Consider the following 16,709-nt stretch of genomic DNA (forward strand, 5'->3'; position numbering starts at 1 on the left):
TTTCAGGGGGAGAAAAGGTTCCCGTTTCAAGAAAAGGAAATTTCAGTAGGAGAAAATATTGTGAAAAACAAGGTAATTTTCTACTTTAAGTTTCTGTCCTATGGGTATAAAAAATAGCTGGACATTATCTTCTTCCCAGGCTCTGGTCTCCTCTTCTCCAGCAGGCTGTATTGCTGGTCATTTTTGGCTCCTGTTGGAAGCAAACTGCTCTTACGCCTTTGGATAAGATTTTGACCAGGAGTTATCTTAAAGAATACTCTAAGGAGGGGTATACCAGCCAGCACAATGGTAACCCCTCCCCGGGGTTTTCACAAGGACAGAAGGTGATGTGTAATAGACTTATCCGTAAAGCAGACGCAACTCCTAACTGGAGTTGTTCCTGATTGGTTAGCAGAAACAGAATTGAGGACTGATGACAGCTGCACAAGAAGATGAAACCATTTCCTTCCTCTTTTCTAAGCTTATCTCTTAAACCCGACTGGACGTTGGCACAGTGCTGGGATGACTATGGAGACCCAAATGTCTCAGAATGTATGTCCCAGCAACCTGTGGCTGCTTCAACCATTGACAGTTTTGCTGCTGCTGGGTGAGTGAGGGTCATTCTGAAAGAGTGCAATTTCAGACACTCCTACTGGTGCCTGGACTCTAGGCACCAGTGTGGTAAAGAGCAGGCCTGGGCCCTGGAAGCAGGGGACAGATTGAAAGAGGAGACAGGACCCTGATTTCTTAAGTGTTCCAGTGGTTTTTAAGGTCAGAACTTAGAGGTAGTTACGTAGTCCCTGGAAAATCCATTCTGCACCAAACATTCATGTGTACTTTGTAGTCATGAAGAGGAACAGGGAATGAGATAAGGGGGACATATGAAGTGAATACTCTTATAAAAGATAAACTGGAAAAAAGATCTTGAGATAGGTGCTGGAGAAGGAAGAGCCCAAGCTCACCTCCCCTGCCCCTTTCACATACGCAGCTAAATTTGAAGCCATCTTCTCCTGCTAGATGTTGATCCACTCTCTTCTCTTTTACAGCTTCTTCAGACAGTCAGACTGGTGAGTATGCCCTTTGCTTCTTTGTATTGACAGTATTATATCCTCATAATATGATGCTGTGTTTGCTATGGGGGATATGTCTGTTCCACTGAAAATCAAGCTTGGGTTCAGCATGGGCAGTTCCCCCATTTTAGTGGGGTCTGGGATTTGCTTCTTAGATCCACTGAAGACCCAAGGGAATGAGGCTGCTGCAAGTACAGATCTTGAACTGCATCTACAATAGGACTCTTTGGTACCTGACCTCCCTTGGGAGCTCCTTTGGCATCCACAGTCCCTTCAGGGTTATTTATTCACACTCCTTTCCACTCTCTGCCTCTCAGCAACTCCCCCGAAGGCTGTGCTGAAACTCGAGCCCCCGTGGATCCACGTGCTCCGGGAGGACTCTGTGACTCTGACGTGTGGGGGGGCTCACAGCCCTGACAGCGACTCCACTCAGTGGTTCCACAATGGGAATCTCATCCCCACCCACACGCAGCCCAGCTACAGGTTCAAGGCCAACAACAATGATAGCGGGGAGTACAGGTGCCAGACTGGCCGGACCAGCCTCAGCGACCCTGTTCATCTGACTGTGCTTTCTGGTCAGTGGAGGAAGGCCCTGGGGTGGACCTGGGAGGGCCAGGATGGATTAAATCTGTTTACAGGCAGAGGTTTGCAGGAAAGAGTAGGGGTGGCCTGCTTACTGGGAAGCACTATTGTGAGTTGCTCATTCATTCCCCATTTCACCCACCCCCTTTGCTTAGCATGTGTGGTGGGGGAAGGGGGAATTTCTAATAATTTTCTCAGCATGTGTTAGGTTGTTTTTGCCTCAGTCTTGATTGAGCAAGGGGGTTACAAGGCCACAAACAGCTGAGTGTGAGAGAAGCAGAAGGAAATCCCTACTTCAAAAAACTACCTTCCTCCTGAGGCAGTGTGGTAAAGCAGAGAGGTTGGAGGAAATAGACCTCTGAAGGCTCTAAGGCGGCAGGCTGCCAGCCAGCTGTGAGGACGTGGGAGTGCAGAATTCTGTCTGGAAGATGAGGTCAGAGGTGAGGGGAGGGTGAAGGGTAGATCAAGCAGAGGCTGATAGGCTGTTGCAACTATTTTGACTTGTATTCCTGAGTGAGTTGAGATGGCTTTAATTAAAGGAGTCACATCATCTGATTTTGGTTTATGTAAACATCTGACAGTGTTCAGTTTAATAGAGTCTGTAGAGAAAATGCTTTTAGATAGTATTTTTTTTTTTTTTCCCAAGTAGCTGGGACTCCAGGTGCACACCACCATGCCAAGCGACTTATTTTTATTTCTTTTTATAGAGACAGGGTCTCACTATGTTGCCCAGGCTGGTCTTCAGCTCCTGGTCTCAAGTAGTGATCTTCCCTCCTCAGCCTGTCAAAGTGTTGGGATTATAGCGTGAGCCCCCACGCCTGGCTTAGATACTGTTTCTACCTGCTTCCAATGTCTGAAAATATAAGCACATTTCTACTGTTGTTTACTTGAGCTGCACTCTTGGTGCATAAACCCTGGAGATGGTCGCGGGTAAACATTCAGTGTTTTAGATTCTCCTGTTCAACACTGAGATGGTGATTTGTTTTTGTGGTCCTTTAAGGCTGCTGCTGTACCAGAGAGATCCTGGCGGTGGAGTTGCTTTCTCTTGATGGTGCTCTACTGAAGGGAAATAAATAAATACTGAGTTGACCTCAAAAGCTACCCAATGACGTCATAGCTCCCCTCTGTATTGGCTTCCCAGAGACAGCTGATAGTACTTCTGACTCTTCTTATGAAAATGTAAAAATATAGATAATACAAATTGAGGGCTGGGCGTGGTGGCTGCACCTGTAATCCCAGCACTCTGGGAGGCTGAGGCAGGAGGATCACCTGAGGTCGGGAGTTCGAGACCAGCCTGACCAACATGGAAAAATCCCGTTTCTACTAAAAACACAGGCCGGGCACAGTGGCTCAAGCCTGTAATCCCAGCACTTTGAGAGGCCGAGATGGGCAGATCACGAGGTCAGGAGATCGAGACCATCCTGGCTAACATGGTGAAACCCCGTCTCTACTAAAAAATACAAAAAAGCTAGCCGGGCGAGGCGGCGGGTGCCTGTAGTCCCAGCTACTCAGAAGGCTGAAGCAGGAGAATGGCGTAAACCTGGGAGGTGGAGCTTGCGGTGAGCCGAGATCCGGCCACTGCACTCCAGCCTGGGCGACAGAGCCAGACTCCGTCTCAAAAAAAAAAAAAAGATTAGCCAGGCGTGGTGGCGCATACCTGTAATCCCAGCTACTCGGGAGGCTGAGGCAGAAGAATCGCTTGAACCTGGAAGGTGGAGGTTGCAGTGAGCCAAGATCATACCACTGCACTCCAGCCTGGGCAACAAGAGTGAAACTCTGTCTCAAAAAAAAAAAAAAAAAAAAAAATTGAGATCTGAACAGTTGTTAGAGAGAAACTACCTAGTCCCACCCAACCATTGTACAAAGAAATGAAGCTGATTAGACCCAAGAAGTCAGCAGTGAATGGCACAGCCACAATCCCAATCCTGACTTTAGTTTCTGTTTCATGCCATCTCATTAATGGTACTTGGCCTTTCATATACAGAATACTTTTTTTTTGGCCAGGCACAATGGCTCACACCTGTAATCCCAGCACTTTGGGAGGCCGAGGCGGGTGGATCACTTGAAGTCGGGAGTTTGAGACCAGCCTGGCCAACATGGAGAAACCCCATCTCTACTAAAAATACAAAATTAGCCGGGCGTGATGGCACATGGCTGTAATCCAGCTACTCAGGAGGCTGAGGCAGGAGAATCACTTGAACTTGGGAGGTGGAGTTTGCAGTGAGCCAAGATCGCGCCATTCCACTCCAGCCTGGGCAGTAACAGCGAAACTCCGTTTCAAAAACAAAAAAGAAAACTGTTAAAATTGAATAAATATAAATAAATTATATTTATTCCTATGATAGAGCAATTTGATTTTCTTCTTTATTAAGTTTGTCGAAGCTTTGTTAATAGATTTGTCCTCCGAGGTAGCTGAATTTTGGAATCTGATTACTCTGCCATCATTGAAGGGAAGGAATTGTTGGGAGTGAGGATGTTTGTAGGCAAAAAGGAAAAAGTGATTTTAAGTTTAAAATTTTTCTTGAATGCCCCTTTTATTCAGAGTCGCAATTGAATACTGAATTCACTTGTGTGAATTCAAAAGTCATACCTTTTCCTTTCTTATGTGGATGGAAGATTTCACGCAGGGTATAGTATGGTCTGAATGTTTCTGTGCCCCTAAAATTCATATGATATGAATTAATCAAATAGCAACCCCCAGAGTGATGGTATTAGGAGGTGAGGTCTTTGAGTAGGTGATTGGGTCATGAGGGCAGAGCCCTTATAAAAGGGGGCCAAGGGAGCTCAAAGGCCTCTTTCGCCACGTGAGGACACAGCAAGAAGCCTCAGTTCTGTGAACCAAGAAATAGGCTCTTACCAAAGAAGCTACAAGCACCTTGGTCTTGGACTTCCCAGCCTCCAGAACAGGGAGAAATAAATTTCTGTTGTTTATAAACCACTCATTTGATATAGCAGCCAGAACAGACTGACAGGGTGGATGAGGCATGATTAAGGCTCTATTTTTTTTTTTTTTTTGGGGACAGAGTCTCATTCTGTCACCCAGGCTGGAGTGCAGTGGCGCCATCTTGGCTCACTGCAAGCTCCACCTCCCGGGCTCATGCCATTCTCTTGCCTCAGCCTCCCAAGTACCTGGGACTACAGGCACCCACCACCATGCTTGGCTAATTTTTTATATTTTCAGTAGAGACGGGGTTTCACCATGTTAGCCAGGATGGTCTCAATCTCCTGACCTCGTGATCCACCTGCCTCGGCCTCCCAAAGTGCTGGGATTACAGGCGTGAGCCACCACACGTGGCTCTGTTTTTTTTTTTTTAAACCAGCAACAGCATGTGGAAAAAAGGGGGAAAAATGCTCTACTTCATTGCTAATACAGCTCGTGGCTGCCCACCCTCACTTCCCAAAGCTTGTACAAAATTTACCATTAAATTAGTAATCCCCAGACCACAAAAACTGATGGCTTCAGGCCCTGTCGAGTAGCCTCTATAGTTACTGAAATGCACTCATTTCTCTACTCAAACATAGTATTTTAAATTCCTCAGAATTGTTTTAAATATCTGTTCTGCATCTTTGAAACTTCTGAAAACTTCTGTGTTTTAGAAGTCCCATAGATATATAATCCCATATATTGCCTATAAGAGAATGCTCACATCTGTCATGAAGCATCTTCATTTCTCTCTGACAGACATCGTTTCAAGTTCTTTGAGTAATGTACCTCTGAAAATGAGCTGAAAAACTCTTGGAATCTAGCCTTACAACTTTTCTTATCATATTTGTGTCTTTCAGAGTGGCTGGTGCTCCAGACCCCTCACCTGGAGTTCTGGGAGGGAGAAACCATCATGCTGAGGTGCCACAGCTGGAAGGACAAGCCTCTGACCAGGGTCATATTCTTCCAGAATGGAAAACCCAAGAACTTTTCCCATGTGAATCCCAACTTGTCCATCCCACAAGCAAACCACAGTCACAGTGGTGATTACCACTGCACAGGAAACATAGGCTACACACTATACTCATCCAAACCTGTGACCATCACTGTCCAAGGTATGGGGAATCTGCCAAGATGTAGGGAGGGGAGAAGAGGGGATGGACAAGCACTAAGGTCACATGGGCCTACACGGAGGTCTGAGAAAGGCCACAGCAGCAAAATTGGGCACTGGAGCAAAGAGGAGTGGTGTGGAGGCCTGGCTAAGTATTGGCCAATGAGCAGGAGTAGGGGCCAGAACTTGGAGCCCTCACCTCCCAGGTAATAGGTAGTCAGGCTCTTGTTCCACTTTGAAATGCAGGCCCCAGACTAAAGATGGCAGCGAAGCAGAGCTTCCTCGTTGGTGCAGAGGTTCCCCAAGCTCCTGGGCATTCCTAAGAGCTGAAGTTTGCCTCGTTTCTTCTCATGGCTCATGTTATAGCCATTCACTCCAGAAAGCCTGGCATGTCATAGTCTGTTCAAGGCTGTGCTCCGTAGAGTAATGATGCCTCCAGCTATGCAAGGCTTTGGGCCCACCCTCCCTACTGCCCGCAAGGGCTAAGGGGATTCCTTCCCTCTGCTCCTGCCGGCTCGCCAATGTGCCTTTATTAGTTTGGTGGAGAAACCTGGATAGGCAGGAGGCATAAGTCCAGCCACAGAAACCCTGTGCAGGTGAGGCTGGGGGATGTATGAGTCTTGCATTGGTGAGTGACTCAGACACAGAAGAGCTTTGGGTGACAAGCACTAGGACATAGCACTGGAGGAGGTGGGAGGTGGGACAGGGAGAATACAAAAGTTGTCATTCAAATAGTAACCCCCATCCTGTCCTAATGTCTGTCTTCCCTAGTGCCCAGCGTGGGCAGCTCTTCACCGATGGGGATCATTGTGGCTGTGGTCACTGGGATTGCTGTAGCGGCCATTGTTGCTGCTGTAGTGGCCTTGATCTACTGCAGGAAAAAGCGGATTTCAGGTTTGTAGCTCCTCCCAGTCCCTTTTGTTATCAGTTTCCACTTGGTCCAGGCCCTAACCCCAGACATTGCCAGAATCCCTCTCTTAGGGCTAGATACGCATTCAGATCTAGGCCCACATTTTATTTATTAGTTCATTTATTAGTTCATCCTCAGCAAGAGCACTAATAGGACTCACCTCACAGGATTGCCATGGGGATGAAAGAGGCTGACGCTCTTACACCAGTGCCTGTCAGGCAGTAACAGCACACAAGCAGGGCTGTTGCCATTCTGGAGGAGGTGGTGTGTGAGGGCAGCGCTTAGCTAGAGAAAGAGGACTCTCCAGGCACCAGGCCAAGGCAGGGACTGAGGCTGGGTGGGGCTCATATGGGTGTCACGGGGGAGTAGAGAGGGTGCTGCAAGCTGCTGAGAAAGAGAAATAATCCCACTAACACCTCACAAAGCACTTTGCAATTGGTTCATAACCAGGACCTCAATTACTGATGATAATACAGAGAAAGAGAGAGAGACTGAGACACAGAGGTGTTTTTAAAAGGCATAGCAAGCTTCAGACAGATGCCATGAGTGGCCTTTCTGACACTCCTGGGCGTTCCCATGGGTGAGCTGAGCTCTGCCTCTGGACCAGCGCTTTTCCAGGCGGGAGCAGCCCCTGAGCAGGGGAGCTGGGGGTGGGAGGACGGGAAGCATCTGCCAGAGGGAAGGCCTGAGCTGGTTCCGTCCAATCCTGGCCCTAGTCCTTGGTCCTGAGGACTCAGGCCCCACCCCCTAATCCTACTAACCTCCTGTGTGCCCCTCCCAGCTCTCCCAGGAAACCCTGAGTGCAGGGAAATGGGAGAGACCCTCCCTGAGAAACCAGGTGAGTACAGGGTTGTCTCAGGGATTCAGTGATGGCTCACCAGGGCTGCCCGCTGGACCGGAGCCAGCCAGAAGGGGCTTGTGCGAGTTCAGCTGGGAGCCAGGGAGGGAGCATCGGTGAGGGGATGGCCGGGGCTCAAATCGCTTGGTCAGCTCTGAGTCTAACTCCTGGGCCTAAAGAGGACCGCTCTGGAGATGAGAAGAGAAACACCAGTCCCAGATAGAGAGGGTTGTGTTCAAATTTCTAGGACCAGGAATCTGGTGATATTTCCAGAGCAGGAAATCAGAGATACTTTGGTCTTTCCGTGGAGCTTTGGCGGAGCTGGCAAAGGATAGGGCTAGGGGCTGTAAGACTGAGGCCAATCGGATGTGGGAGGCAGGATTCTAAGGGGAAAGGAGGAGGAGGCCTGGAAACCCCTTGATTTGCTGAGGAATCTGTCTCTATGGAGGGATGGGGTGGAGTGGCCAGGCTCAGCTGTCTGTGGAATGCTAAGAGGAGGTTTGGGCTTGAGAAAATTCCTGGGGACTAGGGGCACTAGTGGGCTCTACTCTGTGGGCAAAGCTTGGTTCCAATGCCCATGCACTCAAGGTTGATTGAATTTTGGCCTGGTTCTGCCCCCATCACACAGAGGAGCCTTGAGCCAGTCAGTCTCCCTGATGGGGTTCAGTCTGCTCACTGAGGAAATGAGTGGGTGACTGGGGTGACCTCTCAGGCCTTCTAGGTCTGACATTCTGAGAGCCAGGGGCCACTCAAACCCTGGCCTAGGTGGGAGTATGTAAAGGAACTTCCAGGAAGATGCCAGGCAACCTCCAGACTGTAGGTAAAGTCAGAGCACAAAGGCAACCAGGGCTTTCTCTGGGGGCTTCCATGACAATAGGAACAGGCAGGAAAAAGAGGTTGTCAAAGACCCCAACTCAGATGGCTGGAGTATGATTCAGAGCAGAGCCAACAGATTTGAGAGCTTGAGCAAAATATCACTCGCCCCGCTGTGCTTGCAGCAAGGTTGCATGTCCGCTGGCCGGGCCCAGTGGGGACAGGGGCCTGTGTTCACACCAGGGCCAAAGCAGATCTGGAAAAAACAAAGTCCGAGCAACTGGATTATCCGTCTTGTTGTGTGGTTCTGTCTCCACTGGCATAAGCACATTTCACAAGGCATTTTTGCAGCCAGGCGTTGGTGCTGCATAAACAGGTTTTTAAAAATCCTTTCCCAAAAGGCAGAGCTGGGTTGCTGGAATTGTTGGGGAATGTATTAGAAGGGGAATTCAGAATGTGGTTTGCTGCAGTAAAGACTCTCTGTGTTCGGGGGTAAGAGACTAGATACATTGTGTCAGACCCCTCCTAACTTCCTGAGAAATGCTGCTCTGCAGATACTGAGGCTGCTTTTCACACTGGGAAAGTCAGTTTATGACAAAAACATGAGGCAATTAGGTGTGTTTTGGACACTAACCAGAGAAAGTGCTTCCCTCTCTCCCTCCCTCTCCCTTTCTCCCTCCCTGCCTCTCTTTTTCTCTCTCTTGTTACTTTCTCACTGTCTTCCTTTTTAATGCCATGGAGTACTTACTATATCCTTCAAAGTTCCAACAAAGATGCACGACATTTGGACAATGTGGAAATGGCCCTCAGCCTTCTCTCCCTGATGTGGTCAGCAAAAACCTGGATTACTTCACTCTGATGCTGAACACCCGTCCTGTACCTCTTCTCCAATATCTCAGATCCCCAAGCTGTCTGGTTTGCTTCTAGGAAAGCTCAGCAATTCCCTGAGAAGAGTGTGTGTGGCCCAAGTGACTGCTTCCCTCCACCAGTGTGTCCCGTGGGGAAGGCTGTGGCTGGGTGACCCCAAGGGTGGGAACATGAGGCCATATTTACCTAGCCCTTGGCCTTACAGGACTGTGTCAAGGGGTCAGCAGTCCTTGCCTTGAGTCTGGTTATGATTTTGCAGCCTCAGCATCAGCAAGGCAAGCCCTTTTCAACAGCAGTGCCCTGGCTAATCTTTTTCTTTTTCCCCACAGCCAATTCCACTGATCCTGTGAAGCCTGCCCAATTGGACGTGAGTAGTCCCAGTCATCTCCTTTTCCTCCTCCCCCATCCCTCCTCCCCTGTTTCCTCTCTTTTTACCTTTGTTAATGCAAAATTAAAATAGAGACTGGGCCTGAAAACTCCTGAGCAAACAAAGCCACCCAGGCCTTAGAAATAGCCTTATCATTGCTTAAACTGCAAACATAAGTGAAACTCAAGTTGGGTTGTAACTAAAAATAGATAATAGTTAACTTGGATCATTTCTGGTAAATGTTTATGTTAGACAGAAATAAGATTTAACTCTAGCCAATCATAAGCAGCCAACTAACATAATTATGTGACTAAGAACACTTCAGTAAGATACCTCACCCAAAAGACAATTATGTAACTGCAAACCTATGAAGTTTCTGTATTTTACTTCCACATTCTCCCAGTTAATACTTGTCTCTGACTTTCTGTCATTAAAACACTAGACCTCTTTTGGTTTGTGTCACCCAATTCATGAATTACTTCTTACTCAAATGAACTCTTTAAAATTTTATTGTGCCTTAGATTTTTCTTTAACAGTTTGGCATCAGAAGTAGGATATAAAGTAGACTCTCCTCCAGATATCCCTAAGAGCAATGGGTAACCAGGCATAGGTACCCATTGAGCCCACTGTGTTCACTGGTTTCTTACTGCATTTGTGAGTCACTAGGTAAGTCCCTCTCAGATATCAGGCTTGCAACTGTGTCCTGAGCTCTCTGAGTTTATTTCAGTAATTTTATTTCTCATTTGATTCAGCGGTTAATCTGGGTGTTTGTCAAGTTCATCTGTTTTCAACAGGAACTACACTAGGTCTAGTATAGTGTACTAGTTTCCAGACAAGGTCTGCTTTCTGGATTGGGATCTAGAGGTCAAATTGGGTATTTGACAGATTGAACTAGGTGTTTAACAGAAACTGAACTGGGGGTTCAACTGGAGTCCTCAGATAGGTAAATTTCAGAAGGACAAGATATTATGGCTTTGTCAGAATGCACAGAGTCTGGGACTCCTCCATGCGAAACACAGTGATTTTTATGTTCAGATAATATGGGCCCAGAACCTGTGACTTTCTAGAGAAATAGGTGTGCCTTACCACAGATGACTTAAAATTGCAATGGTCACAGTGAGGATGTTTAAATCTAGAAAAAATTGTTCATTTAAGGGATGTACTGGGAAAAAATGAGATCCCAAATGTCTCAGAAACAATGATAAACATTTTTGATTGGTATATAAAGGTTTCTAAAAGAATGATTTTAAAAATAGTCTCTCAGTAAATCTCTACAATGTGCTAATAAGAAATTATTCTTTGCTTGCTTTTTCCATCTGAACCTACTCAATGCTAACCTCCTTAAAAAATTAGATCCTCAAATGAACCAGGAGCATCTACAACAACTAAATTTAACTCTTGTTATTGCACACATGAACTATTATAAAAGCAACCACTAAGGCTAAAAAGAATAAAAACTAATTGGAACTAGGCCAGATAAACTAGATGTCTCCTTAGTCAGTCATTTAAAATTTAATCCACAGTCTCATTAAGATTGACTCCTAATAATAGGTGAAAATGCCCCAAAATTCCTTATTGGAGAAAGCTTAATACCCTTTCTCTGGGCCTTCGAGGTGTGTAAATGTTTTTAAAACACAAGCTTCAGCGAAATGACTCATCAAAAAGAAAAAAAAGGGAGGAACTTTTTAGAAACAAACTGGCAAAAGAAAAATCTTAATAGTCCTCTCCAAAAATATCAATAAAAAGTGTCAGCCATCTGAACAGCTAACTTTAACTCCCAGAAGCTGGATCCAACTAATTAGTTTTATATTATTGTACCTGGCACATGGCTAACATTTCAGAACAAAAGCCATGAATTTCTGTTTGCATCTTGCTGTATGTTTATGTATATCTACACGTATGTATGCTATTTGTACATACTATTATTCTACATCCAGAAGGTATTTATTAGAAACAGTATTAAAGGAACTCAATTAGCCTAGAGAAAAATAAGCACTTGTATAAATTACATATTTTCTCAGAAAAAATGAACTTTGCCAAAATGCTTTTCAACTTCATCTTACCTGAGTAATCTTTAATAAATAAGAATATTGGTATTAATGAAAGTGAATATTCCACCTAGTTTTACCCAAATAAGCTCATGTTGTCTCCTCTCCTACAAAATTTGTAAAAAAAATACCTTGAGATGACACGTAGTTGGTTTTGTTTAATGTTATGTTTGCCACTTTAACTATGTTAAATGAAATGACAGGTATTCATTAAATATCTACACCGTTTCCAGATAAGACAAACTACTAAAACAAAAATAAAAAAGTGTTCCACTTATCTTTTTCTCTCTACCTGATTGTTTCAGAATTTGGAAACTCTTATTAAGTATTTTCATTTTCAATCTGGGTATTTGCATAGGTTCAATAAGAATCTATTCTCCTTGTAACAGGACATAATTGGGCAAGTCCTTGGCTTAGCTTCTTAGCCTAGAGAGGCTTTTAAAGGTCTAATCTGAGATTTCTCAATTACTAGATAGTTTTTAAAAACTAAAGTTGACTGATACAAAGTCAGTAAAGTGTCTTGGATATCACCAAAGCTCTGGCTAAAATATATTTTAAAATTACTATTTTTATTATACCTATATAAATAATCAGGTCAAATTTAGTGAAACTAGATTTATTTTTGCAAAAAAGTTAACTTTGATTTTTGGTAAAAATGGAAAATAAAAATATTTTTCTCCAGAATAAAAAAGATTATATTTTAGTAGAAAACTATGGTGCATCCATTATCAAATTATAGGCCTGTTCATTTTCTTTGAAGTTTTACTATCTCCCTATAAACTGGATTGACTCCTGATACTTTGTTTTTTAGTTCCATTAAAAACTAAAACTGCCTTTTTTCAAAGCTCTACAAACTGAAACTGGTGACTTTAAGCTTCAGAAAATTCACTACAACAGAGCATGTATGCCTTATTAATACCAATCTTAATGCCTGCTGCTATGTGAGTCACTCAGAGAGTTTACCAGAATATTTAATGAAATAACCAGAGACATTCAAATTGCAAACCAGTAAAGCACATCACATTGCAACTGCCATCTTCAGTCTACCATTTAAACTTGCCTCAAATTCACATCTAGAAATTGTTTCACCTAGCTGCCCTCTAAACTCAAAAACTAAGATCATAATTTGCTCCAAATATTAACTCTGTTTTTTAAATAGAATAATACCCTAAATTCCTTTCAAGCAATATAATCTAAAATGAGTAAGTTAGCCTCAATAGCACCCCAAAATAGAAGTTCTTGATATCTTAATGCTTAACAAGGAAGAGCTTGTGTTCCTACTGATGTCAAAAGAAATGCTTGAAGATCTCAGTTGGCTTTATGGTGATTCTAGAACTGGGCAACACTTGCCTCCTTAAATTAGAATAAGGTTTCCAATGAGTTACAGCAGAGGAGATTGACTTAATAGACAGAGAATGGTCTGAAGAAAGAAACAAAGAATTTAAAGTGGATTGGCTATTTTAAAGCTGGTTAAAGTTGCAAAAGACAGAATAGGGAAACAATAATAAATAACTGGTTGGTTAACATCAGGTTACTTTTTTGTAAGGATGCCAATTGAAACTGGCCTGTTTGCGAAATTAGGTTTTTAGGTTATTACGTTATTATCTCTCTCTCCTGATTTTTCCAAAGGCCAGATAACAATGTAGTTTCTGTTTGGCGACTTGAAACTTTATCATGGGTGATTCCATTTTGATTTTTAGTCTGTTCTGTTTGGGCCTAGTGCAGGAGCTTAGTGCAAAACAATAGCCTCCTAAAATTTAAAAGACTTTAAAGAACAAATGTGAGTTTTTCATCAGATAATATTTATTTGTATTCATTAATTTATTTGATTGGTTAAGTCTTGGCTCCCGAGAATCTTTGCTCAGAGGAATTTTTCAATCCTTGGCTATTATTCTCCTTATAGTTATTGTATTTACCTCCCCGGTGTATTGAATTATCCTACGGGTTTTAAATGCTTTCCTGCAGCCACTTGGACGTCAAACGATTGCCCTCAGAAAGAGACAACTTGAAGAAACCAACCATGACTATGAAACAGCCGACGGCGGTTACATGACTCTGAACCCCAGGGCACCTACTGATGATGATAAAAACGTCTACCTGACTCTTCCTCCCAAGGACTATGTCAACATTAATAACTAAGAGTAAAGTTATGCCATGTGGTCACACTCTCAGCTTGCTGAGTGGATGACAAAAAGAGGGGAATTGTTAAAGGAAAATTTAAATGGAGACTGGAAAAATTCCTGAGCAAACAAAACCACCTGGCCCTTAGAAATAGCTTTAACTTTGCTTAAACTAGAAACATAAGCAAAACTTCACTGGGGTCACACTACAAGCATAAGCAAAACTTAACTTGGATCATTTCTGGTAAATGCTTATGTTAGAAATAAGACAACCCCAGCCAATCATAAGCAGCCTACTAACATATAACTATCTGTCTAGGGACTTTCTAACAAGATACCCACCCCCAAAAACAATTATGTAATTGAAAACCAATCAAATGTCTTTATTTTGCTTCCACATTTCCCCAATAAATATTTGCCTGTGACATTTTGCCACTGGAACACTAAACTTCATGAATTGCTTCTTACTCAAATAACTTTCTAAAAGTACATTGTGCCTCAGATTTTTCCTTTAACATCTTTTTTTTTTTCTTTCTTTCTTTTTGGAGACAGAGTCTCAATCTGTTACCCAGGCTGGAGTGCAGTGGTGCTATCTTGGCTCACTGCAAACCCGCCTCCCAGGTTTAAGCGATTCTCATGCCTCAGCCTCCCAGTAGCTGGGATTACAGGCATGTGCCATCACGCCCAGCTAATTTTTGTATTTTGTATTTTTATTTTTTTTAGTAGAGACGGGGTTTTGCCATGTTGGCCAGGCTGGTCTCGAACTTCTGGCCTCAAGTGATCTGCCCGCCTCGGCCTCCCAAAGTGCTGGGATGGCCAGCTTCAGCCACCATGCCTGGCCTCTTTAACATCGTCTTTCCTATGCCCTTTCTGTGGATCCCTACTGCTGGTTTCTGCCTTCTTCATGCTGAGAGTAAAACCACCTATTCACTGCTTTTGCAGTCGGAAGCTCCAGAAAAACAAACAGCCCAATTACCAGCACCACATTAGGTCTCTATTGTTTTGCCTTGGGATTTGAGAAGAGAATTAGAGAGGCAAGGATCTGGTATTTCCTGGACTAAATTCCCCTTGAGGAAGATGAAGGGATGCTGCAGTTCCAAAAGAGAAGGACTCTTCCAGAGTCACTACCTGAGTCCTGAAGCTCCCTGTCCTGAAAGCCACAGACAATATGGTCCCAAATGACTCACTGCACCTTCTGTGCCTCAGCCCTTCTTGACATCAAGAATCTTCTGTTCCACATCCACACAGCCAATACAATTAATCAAACCACTGTTGTTAACAGATGTAGCAACATGAGAAATGCTTATGTTACAGGTTACATGAGAACAATCATGTAAGTCTATATGATTTCAGAAATGTTAAAATAGACTAACCTCTAACAACAAATTAAAAGTGATTGTTTCAAGGTGATGCAATTATTGATGACCTATTTTATTTTTCTATAATGATCATATATTACTTTTGTAATAAAACATTATAACCAAAACATTCTGTTTACCTTTTCAGGGCTCTATTGATTGGGGTGTAGACTGAACTATCTGGGGTCTGTTTCTTTTTGGTGATGAAAATCTTGAGAAGGTAGTAATGGATAAGATGTGGAGGAGAAGAGAGATGGGGATTTGGAGTGTAGGGTGAGTGCCCCTCTTCTTAAAACGGAATACTCTTCTAATGAACTTGTATTCTTGTTTCCATGTCTTCTTCCCTTCCCTTCTATGGCAAATAAAACACTTTGTTTTGGAACACAAGTTCTCAGAAAGGCAAACTTCAGATGAGTCGTCAGTGGAGATTGCTGACTTCCTGCACTGCTATTTTCCCAATGTAGTTACCAGAAAGATGTGACCTTCTCAGAGAAGCCATTCTAGGCAGATTAGAAACATGACCAACAGTCTCCTTGACGGTTTGGTGGGTGCCCTTAAAGAGCCTTCCATTTTCCTGGGGCACAGCATCACTGTGCAGAATTTTTTTTGCATTTGAAAAGTAGCAGCTGCTTGTGTTGGATAGTTTATATCGATTTCTAAGGAGACTATGGAGCTTCCACCTACCCTTTAGCTTCCAGACTCTATGAATTAGTCCGTTCTCAGGCTGCTGTGAAGAAATAACCTGAGACTGGGTAATTTATAAAGAGAAGAGGGTTAATTGACTCACAGTTCCTCATCCCTGGGGAGGCCTCAGGAAACTTACAATCACGGCAGAAGGCAAAGGAGAAGCAGGCACCTTCTTTACATGGTAGCAGGACGGAGTGAGTGCAAGCAGGGAAGGTGCCAGACGCTTATAAAACCATAAGCTCTCGTGCGACTCACTCACTATTATGAGAACAGCATGGGGGAAACTGCCCCCATGATCCCGTTACCTCCATCTGGTCCCACCTTCGACACATGGGGATTATGGGGATGACAAGACGAGATTTTGGGTGGAGACACAGCCAAACCATATCACCCTAGACAGAGGCTCCTCAAATATACAAAACCTTATTAAATCTTGCTTTTACATTAAAATGCACCCAGCGATTTGACTGCTTCTCAGTATTCTACTCCTACCACCTGATCCAAGCCACCATTATTTCTCACTTGGATTACTACAATAGCCTCCTGATGGGCCTCCCTGCACTCACCCTTGCCATCGTATAATCTATTCTCACCACAACAGCTGTTGTGATCTTTTAAAAATGTGTGTCATATTTGTCACTTCTTTTCTCAAAATCATATACTATCTTCCCCTTGCGCTTGGAGTAAAGGCTAGAGCCTTTGCAATGCTCTACAAGATGCTACAGGATCCTGCTCTTCATTCTCTCTGACCTCATCTCCTACTGCTTTTCCTTGCTTATCTTTGGTCACTCTTGCTCTTCCTTGAACATGCCAGTTATACTTCTGCCCAGAGCCTATGTTATTTCCTGTTCCTGGCATGTTCTTATAGACCCACATTATGCCTCATTATGTCCTTTAGGTCTTTACTCACATGTCACCTTATCAGTGAGGTCTCCTTGATCATTCAGTATAACCCATCTGCCCTCCCATACTCTTAATGTCCCTTTCCTTCTTCATTTTTCTCCATTGTACTTATTACTACTGATGTGCTATTAAT

At 43.8% G+C, this 16,709-nt stretch overlaps 1 protein-coding gene across 3 annotated transcripts; it reads left to right on the forward strand.

Annotated features, from left to right (window-relative positions):
- Positions 1-453: 453 nt before the first annotated feature.
- On the forward strand, positions 454-15,114 carry FCGR2A (Fc fragment of IgG receptor IIa). Of its 3 annotated transcripts, none has more exons than XM_021926125.2 (8): positions 454-586; positions 1,026-1,046; positions 1,370-1,624; positions 5,415-5,669; positions 6,437-6,559; positions 7,357-7,413; positions 9,423-9,460; positions 13,474-15,114. In XM_021926125.2, exons 1-8 carry the CDS (start codon positions 502-504, stop codon positions 13,645-13,647), a joined length of 1,008 nt encoding a protein of 335 aa, XP_021781817.2. In that variant the 5' UTR covers positions 454-501; the 3' UTR covers positions 13,648-15,114. The 3 variants fall into 3 exon arrangements, with proteins under 3 accessions (XP_021781817.2, XP_021781814.2, XP_021781820.2); XM_021926122.2 differs by having other exon boundaries at positions 455-586; positions 1,367-1,624; XM_021926128.2 differs by lacking the exon at positions 7,357-7,413 and having other exon boundaries at positions 455-586; positions 1,367-1,624.
- Positions 15,115-16,709: the final 1,595 nt, after the last annotated feature.

The sequence above is a fragment of the Papio anubis genome, chromosome 1 (genome assembly GCF_008728515.1).
Source record: "Papio anubis isolate 15944 chromosome 1, Panubis1.0, whole genome shotgun sequence".
NCBI lineage: Eukaryota > Metazoa > Chordata > Mammalia > Primates > Cercopithecidae > Papio > Papio anubis.

Coding starts and splice junctions, on each gene's coding strand:
- FCGR2A (XM_021926122.2), top strand. CDS start 502: ATGACTATGGAGACCCAAATGTCTCAGAATGTATGTCCCAGCAACCTG. Junction 5,670..6,436: donor TGTGACCATCACTGTCCAAG/GTATGGGGAATC, acceptor TGTCTTCCCTAG/TGCCCAGCGTGGGCAGCTCT. Junction 7,414..9,422: donor GACCCTCCCTGAGAAACCAG/GTGAGTACAGGG, acceptor TTTTCCCCACAG/CCAATTCCACTGATCCTGTG.